Here is a 15,297-nt window from a genome sequence, read left to right as displayed (position 1 = left end):
AGTCAAACAAGGACACCATTTTACAGGGGGGACTTGAGCATCCAACTTAGGGCATCCAAGGAGGGTCTTGAAACCGGCTTCCACATGGGATAAAACCAGACTCGCTGAACATAGCCGACAATGAGGACTGCTGAGAAGTCAAGAACAATGGCACTGGGTTTTGATCCTACTGCATGTACTAGCTGTGTGGGAGCCTAGGCTGTTTGGATGTTCACCTTACTAGACCTGGATGGAGGTGGGTGGTCCTTGGACTTCCCACAGGGCAGGGAACCCTGACTGCTCTTTGGGCTGATGAGAGAGGGGGAGTTGGTTGGGGGAGGGGGAGGGAAATGGGAGGCGGTGACGGGGAGGAGACAGAAATCTTTAATAAATAAGTAAATAGCAGCCCAGCAAGATGCCCAAGGGAAAGAAGGCCAAGGGGAAGAAGGTGGCCCCGGCCCCCGCCATCGTGAAGAAGCAGGAGGCGAAGAAGGTGGTGAATCCTTTGTTTGAGAAGAGACCTAAGAACTTCGGCATTGGGCAGGACATCCAGCCCAAGAGAGATCTCACGCGCTTCGTCAAATGGCCCCGCTACATTAGGCTGCAGCGGCAGAGGGCCATCCTCTATAAGCGGCTCAAAGTTCCTCCAGCCATTAACCAGTTCACCCAGGCCCTGGACCGGCAAACAGCTACCCAGTTGCTTAAACTTGCCCACAAGTACAGGCCAGAGACCAAGCAGGAAAAGAAGCAGAGGCTGCTGGCCCGTGCTGAGAAGAAAGCTGCCGGCAAAGGGGATGTCCCAACTAAGAGACCACCTGTCCTTCGAGCGGGCGTCAATACAGTCACCACTTTGGTAGAGAACAAGAAGGCTCAGCTGGTGGTGATTGCCCACGACGTAGACCCCATTGAGCTGGTGGTCTTCCTGCCTGCTCTCTGTCGCAAGATGGGGGTCCCCTACTGCATCATCAAGGGAAAGGCCAGGCTGGGGCGGCTGGTCCATAGGAAGACGTGCACCACTGTTGCCTTCACACAGGTTAACTCGGAAGACAAGGGTGCTCTGGCCAAGCTGGTGGAAGCTATTAGGACCAATTACAACGACAGATATGATGAGATCCGCCGCCACTGGGGAGGCAACGTCCTGGGTCCTAAATCTGTGGCTCGAATTGCCAAGCTGGAAAAGGCAAAGGCCAAAGAACTCGCCACTAAACTGGGTTAAATGTACTGCTGAGTTTTCTGTACATAAATATAATTATAAAACTTCAAAAATAAATAAATAAATAAGTAAATAAATAATAATAACAAAAAAAATAAAATAAAGAAAAGCAAACGAACAAAAAAAAAAGAAAGAAAGAAACCGGCTTCCATAGACACCATGACACAACTCTACACTGAAAGGGGGCCGGGAGTGTCTGTGCTGTTTGTTTGCTCGTTTGCTTGCTTGCTTGGGATGGAGTCTCAGTGTCCAGGCTGTCCTTGAACTCTCCATGAAGCTAAGAATGACTGATCTTCCTGTCTCTACTTCCTTAGGGTTGGACTTCCAGGTATGAACAACCATACCCAGTTTCTACAGAGCTTCAAACATGCTAGGCAAACCTCCCAGGCCTTGCTTAACCGGGGTTATTCCGTGTGAATGAAGCAGCTTGCACAGATTATTAAATGGAAATCCTGGTGCTAGCGATAGGCTGCTCCGTATGGGATACTCTGTATGAGTTACAGGACAGGGAGGACCCAGAGGTTCCAGAACAGAGTTATAGGACAGGAAGAAAGCAGGGGTTCCAGAACAATATAGGCTACTGTACCATGACTGGTTCCCATCAGAACTACAGGACAAGATCTACTGCTGAAAATACCATGTGTTCTGGCCAAAGGATAACAGGATATCAAGCTGGAACTAGAAGCCTGCTCCCTGCTGGGCAGCCTAGATGATGTCAAGAGGTGTGACCAGGATGCTGCGGAGAGCTGTCCTCGGCGGTCATTCTCAGCTGGGGACTCAGCGTGCTACACCGCTGATGGACCAGGCCGGATGGATCCTCTGATGAAATAGTGTAATGGCATTTCGTTTGTATTTTTAATAAATAAAGCTTGCCTGGGGATCAGAAAAGCAAAACAGCCACACGGGCCAGCCTTACAGACCAGGCAGCAATGACACACACCTTTAATCTAAGTAGCCACACTAGCTTGCCACAGAAACCAGGTGCTAGTGGTGCACACCCTTAATCCCAGAACTAGAGAAGAATATAAGACGGGAGGAGACATCTCTCAGTCTCATTCTGAGATTCCTGGAGGCAGGGTCGCCATTTTCAGACTGAGGTGGGGGTAAGAGCCAGTGGCTGGCTGTTTTGCTTTTCTGACCTTCAGGTTGAACCCCAATTTCTGTCTCTGAGTTTTTAATTAAACATGCTAAATAACAGTGCCAAGTCTGCTATGGCCAGTTGCTTTGGGACTGGATGTGAGGCCTGACCTACAGGAGCAAATTCACGTCTTGCACTGTAAAAAGGGGAAGCCACTGAGGCTGCTTTACTGAATGGGCATGATTGCCTGTTACAATAACCATGGGGTGCTGCTGCTGTTAGTCTTGGTCAAAAAAAATCTTCACCTTGAGAGTGGCCGGTGCTGACTATGGAGACCCACAAATAGTCAATGTCAACGTACTGAGAGTGAGTGACAGACATGTGCTCCGCCTCCAATGTGACATCCTACCACCCCTCCAAGGCTCAGGAACATCGCGGGAAAGAGGGCAGAAAGAAGGCACCAGCCGGTGGGAGGAGAGATGATTGCAGTGGGATGATGTCTTCCAGGCAAGGCATGGCCACTGCACTCTTGAATTCAGCAGCTCTGAGCACCTGCCCAGAGCCTATGGAAGACCAGGCCTCTCAGCATCCCATGATAGCAGCAGAATAGGTTTGTGAGGCCCAGTCCCTCCCTGAGGTTCTATAGGCAGCTACTGGTTGAAGGAAGTGGTGTAGCCGATAGGTAAAAGTAGGACCAGTCAGGGAAAGGAAGTGGGCCAGTGGGAGGGGAGAGAGAAGACAATGGCTATTATCAAAATATATATTGGGAGATATTATATAAAACTCTTTGAGTATGATTCATATATACCAATGTAATTTTTTCTCTTTCTTTCTTTCTTTCTTTCTTTCTTTCTTTCTTTCTTTCTTTCTTTCTCTGTCTCTCTCTTTCTCTCTTTTTTATGTTTTCCAGACAAGGTTTCTCTGTGTATCCCTGGCTGTCCTGGAACTCAGAGACCCACCTACATCTGCCTCCTGAGTACTGGGATTAAAGGCGTGTGTCACCATCACCCAGGGCCAGTGTGTTTTTTAAGTTGGCATTCTGCCTTTGAGTGTGCAGACATTCCCAGACATACATGCATACATTCAAATGCTCCAGAACTCCTGCTGGTTCTTTTAAAAAGAAGTTTTAAAACTCAGTGACCAGAAGAAGCCAACTACTATATTCTCTGCTTGGAGCCCTGGCAGAGCCCTAGGTTAGCCCAGCATCTGCCAGCAGCTGAAGAAAACAAGAGCCCCTTTCTGCCACGCAACAAGTGCCAATGCTTGCCCATGTACAGCTTTCAAGGATGATTCAAGATTTATCGGAACATCTTATGCCTCTGCAGAATCTTCTATGGCCAAATAATCGGCATAACAAAATGAGCATCGTGGCGTCTCATATACAAGAGTTAGGTTTGAGAGTGGACTCTTAAGGATTTAATAGCATGATCTGGTGCACAGAGGGGCTGGCTTCAGGGCAATCTCCAAATTTTATCAAATATGGAACACCAAGATACTAAAAAGGACTCTGTAACCTTCCTTCCCCCCAAGACTGGAGGATGCAAAGACCTAACACCATCTTCCTCTTTCTAGCAGCCACACTGGGGAGGCAGGAGGGATAAGCAAGGTAGATTCGCCTTGCTTTTGTTCTGGTCTGTATCCAAATTCCAGATTCAGTTTTGTTTTTTTTTTTTTCACTAATTCTCTAACGATATTGGGGGTCAGGTTCCTAGTTTTCATCTGACTTCATTTATGTTTGTCTAGCTGAGAGCCTGGATCACAAAGAGTCTAACTATAAAGACTTCTTACCCCATTCCCTTTATCCCAAGACAAATTTCTGGCATTTAGTCAGCATCAGCATGGCCCACTGCCAAAGAGGAGCACATAGCCCAGGTGTCCAAGGAGCTGCCAGGCAGTCACTAAAAAGACCAAGGTGGTCGCTGGGAAGACAGAAAGGCTGTGGAATGAGGCATCGATACTGTCTGTACCTTATGGCTTTCTCCGTGATCAAATTGTGTCCGTCCATCACTCTGAGAAGTCTTCCTCGGGCTGTTTGTGTCCTCTTCAGAGCATTTAGGATGCACTGTGGTCCCTAAACAAGAGAAGAGGATACGCAACGGGGCTAGCACCAACGCTCAGGACCCCTCCCAATACACTGCTCCCACTCCATCTTCCTGATCCCCACTTTGACTTCAGCACTCCCCTGCGGACAGCTGCAAAGTGTCAAGGGCTACAAAGTGTCAGATGGCTTGGGGCTGGGACTGGAACTCCGCCTAGGACTGTGCTCAGCATGCCCAATGCTCTCAGGCTTCAACCTCTAGCATCATATAAACCTTGTGTGGTGGTACACCCCTGGAATCCCAGTATTCAAGAGGAGGAGGCAGAAGGACCAGAAGTTCCAGGTCCTGGCCAGCAGCATAGCAAGTTTGAAACCAACCTGAGCTACATGAGTCTGTCTCAAAAAAAGAATCAAAATGGAGGCTCTACTCAAGTGCTTTCCAGTGCAAGGGGGAGAGAATATCTGTTGCTCCGAGCATTTTCCAAGGTCCTCACTGCTCACGGCTGTCTTTACTCACAGTTAACTAAGTGTTCCGCCCTCACTCGCTGCTAAGTCAGAACTAATTTGGAAAGGGTGACCTCCCTGTCCCATACACAGACCCACACCCTGAAATCAGTGTGGGTCTTGGGAGTCCTCTGTGGGGGAAAATAAATGCAGTTCTTGTATTTGAGCTGAAGGCACGCGTGTGTTGCCTTTTGACTACACAATAAACAGGTCACGTGGTTGTTACTTATGGAAGTATATTTGTAAATGCTTAGATAACTGCAGAAATTAGCAAAATTTGGTTTGGCGACAATTGAACTCTAAGCATCTGAAGACCCTTCAGTACACTTCATCTCTCTCTAGTCTAGCTTCTGTGTCATACAGGAGTAACTGCCCATGGGACTTCATAGTTTATAAGTGAGGGCAGAACCTTCATCAGCCTTGTCCGCTGACTCTCTAGTGCCAGAGAAAGTGCCTGCCTGGACCGTGAACTGTTGTCAAATGAAAGAAGCACAAAACAATGGCTGGGTGGATGGAGCAGATGAACACATCCTCAGACTTCCATCATTTCTGATATTCTTTTTTTTTAATTTATTTATTATGTATACAATATTCTTTCTGCATGTATGCCTGCAGGCCAGAAGAGGGCACCAGACCTCATTACAGGTGGTTGTGAGCCATCATGTGGTTGCCGGGAATTGAACTCAGGACCTTTGGAAGAGCAGGCAATGCTCTTAACCACTGAGCCATCTCTCCAGCCCCATTCCTGATATTCTTACGTGCGATGAGATAACTCATGCTAGCGAGATCAAATGCTTACTCGTATCTTATTCCTAACCAATGAATGTCCCGTAGGTTTTTAGTTTTCATTTTTACATCCCAGCCACGGTTTCCCCTCCCTCCTCTCCTCCCAGTCCCCTCTTTGTACCCTGCCCCCTTCACTCCTTTTCCTCTGTTTCTCTTCAGAAAAGGGCAGAACTCCTATAGATATTGGCCAGCCATGGTATGTCCAGTTGCAGTGAGACCAGGCACCACTTCTCCTATTAAGCCTGGATGAGGCAACCAGGTAAGAGAAAAGGGTCCCAAAAGCAGGTAACAGAGTCAGAGACCGCCCCTACTCTCACTATTAGGAGTCCCACAAGAAAGACAAGCTACACATCTGTAACATATATGCAGAGTGCTTAGATCAGTCTCATGCAGGCTGCCTGGTGTTTGGTTCAGTTTCAGTGAGCCCCTATGAGTCCGGGTTAGTTGATTCTGTGGGTTTTCTTGTGGTGCCCCTGATACCACTGGGTATCCTCCCACCCCCGCTTCCACAGAATTTCCCCCAAGCTCTGTCTAATATTTGTCTATGCGTCTCTGCATCTGTTTCTATCAGTTGCTGGCTAACGCCTCTCCGATGACGGTTGGGCTAGCACTACTCTATGAGTGTAGCAGATTTTTTTTTTCCAGTCCTGTTATTTGGTTCTATCCTAGGTCTCTGAGTTATCCCGCCTCTGGGTCCTGGCCATCCAAACAGTGTCAGGGATAAGCTCTCTTTCATGATACGGGTCTCAAGCATAGTTTTCTTTTAACACACTAGTTGGAATGCTACGAATCTGGGGAGCCAGGCGTTCAGGTACATCCATGATGAGCGCCTGCAGCAGTTCAGGCCTGCAATGTGGAACAACGGCCACTAGAGGGAGCCATAAAACCTGCCACAGAGCAACGTTCAAGAAAAACCGGTCTCTGCAGGTTAATTTGACTCTCCACACTCCCGGGCACGCTGATCACCAGAAAATTGTTGTTGCTACTGCATTGTGTGCTGTGTGGCTAATGAGAACAAGCTGAAACAAGCCTAGGGCTCCAGTTTGCTGGCCCTCGCTCTTAGAAAACAGACCTACTTTCCCTCTCAAACAATTCACATCTCTATATATAATACATATATATATACACCTATATATAGGTATATATATGTAAGCGTAAGTGAAAGAAAATCACTTTTCCCGTGGATGACAAGGGAATCCATGATAAATTAATCTGGGAAAAGAAAATTGTGAACTTTTAGAAAGAAAAATAATTTTTGGAGCCATATGCAATATTTCCCACCTCCAGTAACTTTGTTGTTTTTTTTTTCCAAAAGAACATTTCCTTGTGGACATATTCAATTTCATCCCCTGCAGGAAAGAGACTCCAGGCATGTGCAGACTGACTGGGAGATCACATCAGAAGGAATTATGATCCTATCGGTCAAGTTTCAAAGGTTTCCCATGTAACTGAGAACAGGGAAAAACTGCATTTCCCACAAACTTCTTCTCTCAAAGGGTCTGGAAAAAAAAAATCTAAAAATTCCCAGGGTCATTACAAGTCACAGATGTTATCAACAGCCAGGGTCGTGCAAAATTTAAAAAGACCCACAAATGAAGGTGCTTCACACACAGATCCGCCAGCATTTGCATGGGGTCCAATGACTCTCCCTTTGCAAGGTGCCTGTTCAGGACTTCTCCAAAGTCAGAAGCCACCGAATCCTGGGGACGCCTGCTGCTCATAGGCCCATTCCCACCATGTGCAAAAAGGCAGGGGACCTTTAAATCTGTGGTTCTCAACCTGCGGTCAAGACTCCTTTGGGGTCGCATAGCAGATATCCCGAATATCAGATATTTACATTACAATTCATAACAGTGGCAGAATTGCAGCCATGCGTAGCAATGATCTAATTTTATGGCTGGGGGTCACCACAACATGAGGAACTGGATTAAGGGGTCACAGTGTTAGGACGGCTGAAAGCCACTGGTCAAAAATAACAGCCTGGGAACCCAGAGGAGGACACTGAAAACAAATCAGGGTTTGAAGAATAAAAAGACCCTTAATTTTTTTCCTCAAAAGAAAAAAAAATACAGAATTTGAGTAACCTAATTATAGCCTAATTATAACAACGAGTCTTGTTGCTGCAAAGGACTTCTGGAACATTCTCTGTGAAGGTCCTCTCATTGGCTGTTTGTTAAGTGGGACCTGGTGACTCTCAGAATGGATTAAAGTGACAGTTTGGCATCTGATTTCCAGACCAGCTTCCTCCGACCAGACCACACAGACTCCTTCCTCACTCTTGAAATAAATCCCCGGTGGAATTCTTCATCAGGAAGCCATCTCCCCAACTAAGCCAAAGCTTCCTCCTCTTCGCCCAGCCCCTCTGGCCACATTCCGATGCGCATCTGCGGTTTCCACTCTCAGCCAAGGAACAGCAGCGAAACTGGACCCTCATTTGTGAAGCTAAAAACCCTGTGCGGGAGGGATGGCCAGCCCCATGCCCAGAGGCGCAGGCTGGCTTCCCTTCCCTCCCAACACAATGCCACAGGGCAAGTCGCTTAACTGGCTCATTAAGGTCACAGTCACAGGCCTGCCAGCCTCCTTCCCTGGCACTCCTTCACCTCATTAATATCTGTAAGGACCCATTAAGCCTTGCAGCTGAGGGGAGCCATTAAGGCAAGACCTATCACTATTCCCATCAATAAGGTCCCAGGCTCTCGCCTGTCAGCAGCTGAGTTGAGGCAGTCGCCCAGGTAGAAAGGCAGCCTACACCTCCGGCCTGTCGGCCCCTAATGAGACACCCGCTTCTGCAGAAACATCCCCATGAATGTGACGGGTGCCCACGTCACAGAAAGGGGGAAAGGCACTGCTTTAACTTAGAACAGTGCATTTAAACTGCTGGAAGCGTATCTCCCGGGTACAAGTGGCACCTGTGGCTGGAATGCCCCAGCACCTAAGCCCCCCACCCTGACCCTTCCATGGAACCTGTAATATGAAATCTTCCCTCCCCTGTGGAAGTCAGAAAGCCGCCTGTAAATCCCAGAACAAGCATGTTCACATGCTGCTCTGGTCATCTGAGTGTCCTGCCTCCCTTGGGGAAGCTGCCATCAATCCCCTCCCTTGCTCCCCAGAAGATTCCTCTATCCGAACCTCACTGACAAGCCGGGGCACTGTCTGGAACCCACGGGAACTTAGGACAGCGGGGTCAACAGGAGATAAACAGTAAGTCCGTAGGGCATCATAGCAAGCTGCCTTTAAGAAGGATATAGATGGCCACTGCCTTATAAACTCACAGCAACTGAATTGTACCAGATCAAGCTAGCCAAAACCAGCACAGATGAAGGAGGAGCTGACCAGGCCCCAGCTGTAGCCGAGAAGCCGCTGGAGGTTAGTTGGCTGGGGAAGGACAGCTATCTTTGTGGCCACTTGTAGATACCCATGCCCTAGCGGTCCACCCCACACCCAATGACATACAGGAAGCACTGACTGGATGCAGTGAAATATAAAAATTCTTAAATGATTTTAAAAAGGGAATGTGAAGTTAGGAAGGATGGATTTCATCGTAAGGCATTGTGTACGTGGATGAAATCCACACAAAAAAGTAAATAATAATAATAATAATAATGAGCTGATATGGGACTAACATGAGATGGCTCAGTCAGCAAAGTGTGCGCTGTGTAAGCATGGGGATCTGAGTTCGAATCCTCAGCACCCATGTAAAAGTCAGGCATGACTTACTCTGTAAGTCCAGCACAAAGACAGGAGGGGGAGAATGCCCCTGCAGCTCACTGGCCAGTCGGTCTAGCTGTGAGTACCAGACTCACCGAGAGACCTTGTCTCAAACTTTAAAATGGACAATGACAGAGGAAGGCACCCAATATTAACCCCTGGCCTCCGCGTGTATATGCACACACCTTACAAACGTGTACCACACATGCATGTCCATAGAGTGATTTACACAGCACTAGGCAGCGCCACGGCCACGGCCTGCACACAGGGACGGATCAGGCTATCACATCAAACCCTAGTCAATCTTTGGAATTCTCAGCCCTCTGCACGTTACTCCCTCAAAATAACACAGAGGAACAGAAGATGACCTTTGTAGATGTTCATGGTCTAGCGGTCTTCATGGTGGTTTCCCTAACAGTTGATCTATGCAGTGGTCTATCTGTTTGGGTGGAAGCCCTCCTGGCATCCATATATACCCAAAAAGAATGTTTGGGGTCTCTAGTTTGGGGCCCCATTCCACACTCAGGTCTCACTCCTCCCATTCCAAACCCCACCCTCAGTGCACCAAGAGGGGGCCCCTCCCCAAGAGCTGCTCTCTTCAAACTCCGCCCCTGAGAAAGTCTGCCAAAACTCAGCCCCTCCTTGGAGCTGCTCAAGACCACACCTATAGGCTACTTAAGACTTGGTAGCCATCTTTGCCACGTGATTCCTCTTCTGCCCTCCTGAGGGTCACCCAGAGTTGCTTTGTTCTGTTCATTAAACCTGGATTTAATAATTTGGTTTAATTAGCTTAATACATCAGTGGCAGCAGATTTCCATTAACGGGGATTCAAAACCTTATCACTACCTAGTAGTTGGTCTTTGTAGATGCTTATCTAGTAGCGGTCTTCGTAGTGGTCTATCTAGTAGTTGGTCTTTGTAGGGGTCTATCCAGTCTAATTGGAAAAGTGGGGGCCATGAGAGAGCTTCCAGTTCCAGAGTTGAGGAAGATCTTTTGGAGTCGTGCAGATGAGAAGGTCATGGGTGATTAACACAGAAGAGATGCCCAGCTGGGTCTCTGTCCCTCTTTTGTTTGGCTACATACTCAAGACAGCAACATCTGCATGAATCAGACTCAGTCCGTGGAAGAGAAGCTGTCCCCATGTGCAGCAGCTACGGGTGCTAAAGCAGATGTCCATCCCACTCACCATCTTGAGGTCGCGGCTCCCGAAGACAAACCTTGAGCCAGATGTTGGCGCGCTGGCCCCAGGCCCCTGGGGGCTCCACCTCCCACAAGCGCCCTCTCTCGCCTGGTTGGATGGACAGGAACCGCCTGAGGACTGGGAGGAAGAGAGGCAAGGCATGAGCCTGACTCTGGCCCACCCTTCCAGCCCTTCGGCAGCTACCCTACCCCTCACTGTCCTGACCCTGCTGTACCCAAACCCCTTCCACCAACTTTCCATGGGTACAGAATCATCCTGTTCATCTCCCACCCCCACTTCCAACCATCATGCACTGCGCTCCAGGGTTGCAACTATGAAATAGCCATCCCTGGGTATCCAAAGGTAGTGAAGACCTCTGAAGGCACCAAATCCAAGGATGCTGTATTTACATAAAACGTCAGGTGTGGTGCTTGCATGGGCAATAACACATCTTCCTGTGCACGCTTCATCATCAGGATGTCTTTTAGTAGCTGATGCTGTGGAGACGCCACACCGAGAGCCACCAGACTGTGGTACTTAGGGGATGAGGTCAATGGGCAGATCCGTACTTGTCCAGTACAAGCACCACTTTTTAATGCTTTCAAGCCATAGTCGGTTTCAATTCTGGAATCAGACCCCTCAGATGTGATGGGCTGCCAGTACCATGGCAACACAAGCTGATTTCTCAAGGCTCTGGAGGCAGGGTACCTGGGGCTGGGGTTGTTCCGAGGCCTCTCCCCGACCTTCCTGTGTGTCTTCTCAGTGTCCTTACATGGTCATGTCTGTGTGTATCCCTAGGGCCTCCTTCTTATACGGGTGCCTGAGATGCCTATGCTTGGCTATCAACTGAATACATCTGGAATTAACTAAAAATGGGTGGATGCACCTGTGAGGGATTTTTTTCCTAATTAAATCATTTGAAACGGGAAAACCCCCTTCTAATCCAGATCTCTGTGGTGAGACAATAGATCCACCTTGACTCTGGGCCAGGCCTTCTGCTGGCAGCCTATATAACGGACATGGAAGAAGGAAGCTTGCCCTCTCGACCTGCCTGCTCTCACTGGCAAGATCACTCCTCCATCAGCATTACAGCATACTTCTTCAGGATTCCAGCACATATGGAAAACCAGTCGAGACAGCTGAGCCTCATGTGTTGTGGGATTTCTACTGAGTGTGTATTGCATTCGCACTCATATAAAATGAAAAAAATCCTAAGCAGCACCATGGTGAGTCAGGGACCAACAGCATTTTCAAATGTAATCGCTTCTCAAGCTCAGAGAAGTCCCCTTTGCAATCCAACAGGGGCCCTGGTTCTGCTGAAGCTGAAAGAGCAATCAGTCACAGCTGCATCTCCCCAGAAGCTCCGAGACTCCTCCCCTTCCGTCGCCACAGGGCGCGTGTGTTAGCGGTCAGCTGGCACCCAAAGGCTCACTCAGGACCCGGGGTGGGGCTTACCTTTGTACATTGCAGGAGAAATTGGGCAACTGATACCCAGGGCTTCATCTTCTTGAAAGGTGTCACAGAAGTCCCTCAGCATGACTGTCCCCAGGCCTTGGCCGCGGTTCTTCCTCCGCACAAACACGGTGTCAAGGACAGGCAGCAGGTAGCATGCACTGGTGCCGTCACCACAGAGGCTGCCTGCAGGAAAGCAAGAGATATGTGCTGTGCCCCCCGCCCCGCTGCATGCTGACTCCCCCAGATCTCAGGGGTCCAGCCAGGGACACTGGTACTACCTGGGAGCAGAATTAACTTCACAAACAATAATAAGAAACCAGGTCACTCCAGAAGACCAGTTCTCTGATGGACCCATGTGTTTTTCTCAAAGGCCCACCTAATTTTTCGCAAGCACAGAAAATGGATTGGGTCATGGAAATGAAAATGGAGCCTGGGAGACCAAGCATCGCCAAAGCCTTGTGGACCCCACCAGACCTCTCCCCTCACCGAGGCCCTTGGAACCAAGACAGTTTACTGAAGCAACATCCAAGTTCTCCCCTCATGGAGAGGCCAGTCCACAGTGCAGGAAGAAGCCAACTGGATCCGTCACTAAGTAAGGGCTTGTGTCCGTGACTTCAATAAAGGCTTATGGTGACCAGTTCTGGTGAAATGCATGCCCTCCAAACACATAAGCCCCACGCATGAACCGCTGCTGCCGCTGCTGCTGGAGAGGCCAGATGTTGTGCCCTCTCCATTTCCACCTTGAACATCTGTCCTGTAACCAACGTCAGCATTCACATGGCTGTCATCCCCGCTCCTATTGAGCGAGGTGAACCCTGTTCCTGTCAAGATTCAGAAAACGAATAACTTCCCGAGCCTGAAAAAGGAAGATTCAGATTTAATTAGATGGACTAAATTACAAGATATGCAATGCAGTGAAAAATTGTGTGTGTGATAGCAGGTGAGCAGGTCAAAGGGCAATTTGCAGAAGTCCGGTTTTTTGCCTTCTACCATGTGAGTTATGGAGCTAGAACTCAGGTTGCCAGGCTCGGCAGGCAGCAAGCGCTTTCACCCCCTGAGCCATCTTACCAGGCCCAGAAATCAATGCTTCTATGTTAATCAACACAGCGCTAAGACAATTCTTTGGGGGAGGGAATACTTTTGGCCTCACATAGCAGTGGAATGATTTGACGCACGAGGCGTGCTACGAGCGAGCAGCACATTATTAGTGGAAGAAGACGCCCCCATGAACAGGTCAACTCTGATTACAGGTCCCTGGCATGCTGAAAAAGCCAATCTGCAGAGGTGCTGGAAAGATGCTGGCTGCTGGATGGAGGTAGATGAGCTGATGGAGCGTGGGAGACTCAGGACAGACCGCCCTATATAACACAGAGCATCGGATGCTGGTCTAGATACACAGAGCATCAACACTAAGGATGAGCCCACAGGTACACCAAGGCCATTGACTAACAATAATGTCATCTCCAGGCTGACCTCAGTCTCCCTAGCATTCACGTGCTTAAGTCCAAACCCTTCAGAACATGTCTGTATTTAGATAGGATGCTATCAAAACATAGAATGGGATTAATCTGAGGCTATTAGGCTTCACCCTCATCCAGCATGGTTGCTGTCCATATAAGAAGAAATATGGACCAAGAGGAATACAGCAGAGATACACAGTGAGGAGGAGGCGACATGCTAACCAAGGATACAACCTGTTGCTTGTATCTGAGGGTTGTGTCCTTTGTGATGGCCCACACAAACTCAGGAATGCATCTGTGTTGATTCATGGACCACATAGATGCAATGTACTAATCATACCATGTTGGTTCCCTTCTGTCAACTTGACACAAACTAGAGTCAGCTGGGAAGAGGGTCTCTCGGTTGAGGAACTGCCTGAATTAGGCTGACCTGTGAGCATGTCCACTGGGACATTTTTGTGTTAATGATTGCTGTGGGAGGACCTAGCCCACTACGGGCGGTGCTCCACCTACAGAGGAGATCTGAGTACCATAAGAGAGCAGGCTGAGCAGGCCATGGGAGGCAAGCCAGTAAGCAGCACCCCGCCATGGCCTCTGCCCCAGTTCCTGCCTTGAGTTCCCTAATTTACCTGGAAGTATAACAGGAAATAAACCCTTTCTTCCCTAAGTCACTCTTGATCATGGGATTTACCACAGAGAGGGAAGAAAAACTAGAACACAGAGGAAACGGGAAAATTACGCCAGGAAAACTGCACCTTTGCCTCAATATGTTTCTGTAAATCTAAACCTGCTCTAAAATATAGCTTCTCCCTTTTAATGTACTAGAGGCTGAAGACGATCAGCCTGCTAAGCCTGTGTTGAGTCCTCCGAAAAGGAGGGTTACTTTTAAAGTATGTTAGCTGGTTTTTTTTCTGTTTGTTTTTAATTCGAGTTAGACTCTTTTGTTGTGGAATATTAGTTCAAGATGTGTTACATTCGTTTATGCTGTGGAATATCTAATAATGCAAAGATGTGTAGCATTCTTTTCTGTTGCATTTGTTTAACTCTGTGATGCTGCATTACTTTGCCTGCCTAAAACACCTGATTGGCCTAACAAAGAGCTGAATGGTCAATAGCTAGGCAGGAGGAAGGAGAGCCGGGGCTGGCAGGCAGAGAGAATAAATAGGAGGAGAAATCTGGGCTAGAGAGGGAGAAGAACAGAAAGAACTAGGAGCAAGAAAAGGAGAATGTGAGGAAGATGCCAGGGGCCAGCCAGCCAGCTATATAACCAGCAATGGAATAAGAAGGGAAGAAAGACATAGAATAAAAAAAAGGTTAAAAAAAAAAAAGCTCAGAGTCAAAACATAGTTAAAGAGAAACAGGATAATTTAAGTTTTAAAAAAAAAGCTGGCTAAAAACAAGCCAAGCTGAGGTTGGGCATGCATAAGTAAGAATAAATCTCCATGTATTTGTTTGGGAGCTGCGTGGCCCCACAAAGAGTTAAAAAAAAAAACTACACTCTTGTTTCATATCATTTAGAAAAACAAGCTAAAAAAAACAGACAAAAGGATATGAGATAACCTAATAAAGCTCTTAGCACAGAAAATAGAAAAATGTCTTAACAACTTTGAGTTAATGAGGAGCTCGTAGATTCAGCAACAAAGGCAAAGCTGGCTGGCAACGTGGACTTCATCAGAATTTTTAGACTTTTTTCTTCAAAAGACTTTATTAAGGAAAACCAAAGGCCAAGCCATCGACTGTCAACAGAATGTTTACAAATCACACTTCCCATAAGAAGGCTTACTGAGAACCAGAATAAAGAGCTCTTACAATCCAATAAAAATGAATCAAATATCCTCATTAAAATTGCGCAGAGGGCTTGAACAGACCTTTCTTTAAAGAAGACATTCGCATGA

General features: G+C 47.8%; 1 protein-coding gene and 1 pseudogene across 2 annotated transcripts in view; one reads left to right on the top strand and one right to left on the bottom strand.

The window, feature by feature from the left end:
• The window catches only part of LOC142837624 (protein FAM169B-like), a 92,710-nt gene that overhangs the window by 16,636 nt on the left and 60,777 nt on the right, over positions 1–15,297 (bottom strand). For both annotated transcript variants that reach the window (XM_075952809.1, XM_075952808.1), the window contains exons 6-8: positions 11,943–12,125; positions 10,494–10,625; positions 4,238–4,341 (exon numbers count right to left, since the gene is read on the bottom strand). In XM_075952809.1, the coding sequence (XP_075808924.1) occupies positions 4,238–4,341; positions 10,494–10,625; positions 11,943–12,125 (419 nt within the window). The remainder of the gene's footprint in view (positions 1–4,237; positions 4,342–10,493; positions 10,626–11,942; positions 12,126–15,297) is intronic.
• Positions 389–1,239, top strand: LOC142837659 (large ribosomal subunit protein eL8 pseudogene; annotated as a pseudogene).

The sequence above is a fragment of the Microtus pennsylvanicus genome, chromosome 18, assembly GCF_037038515.1.
Source record: "Microtus pennsylvanicus isolate mMicPen1 chromosome 18, mMicPen1.hap1, whole genome shotgun sequence".
Lineage (NCBI taxonomy): Eukaryota > Metazoa > Chordata > Mammalia > Rodentia > Cricetidae > Microtus > Microtus pennsylvanicus.
The sequence above is the reverse complement of the archived record's forward strand: the minus strand, read 5'-3'. Positions and strand labels throughout refer to the sequence as shown.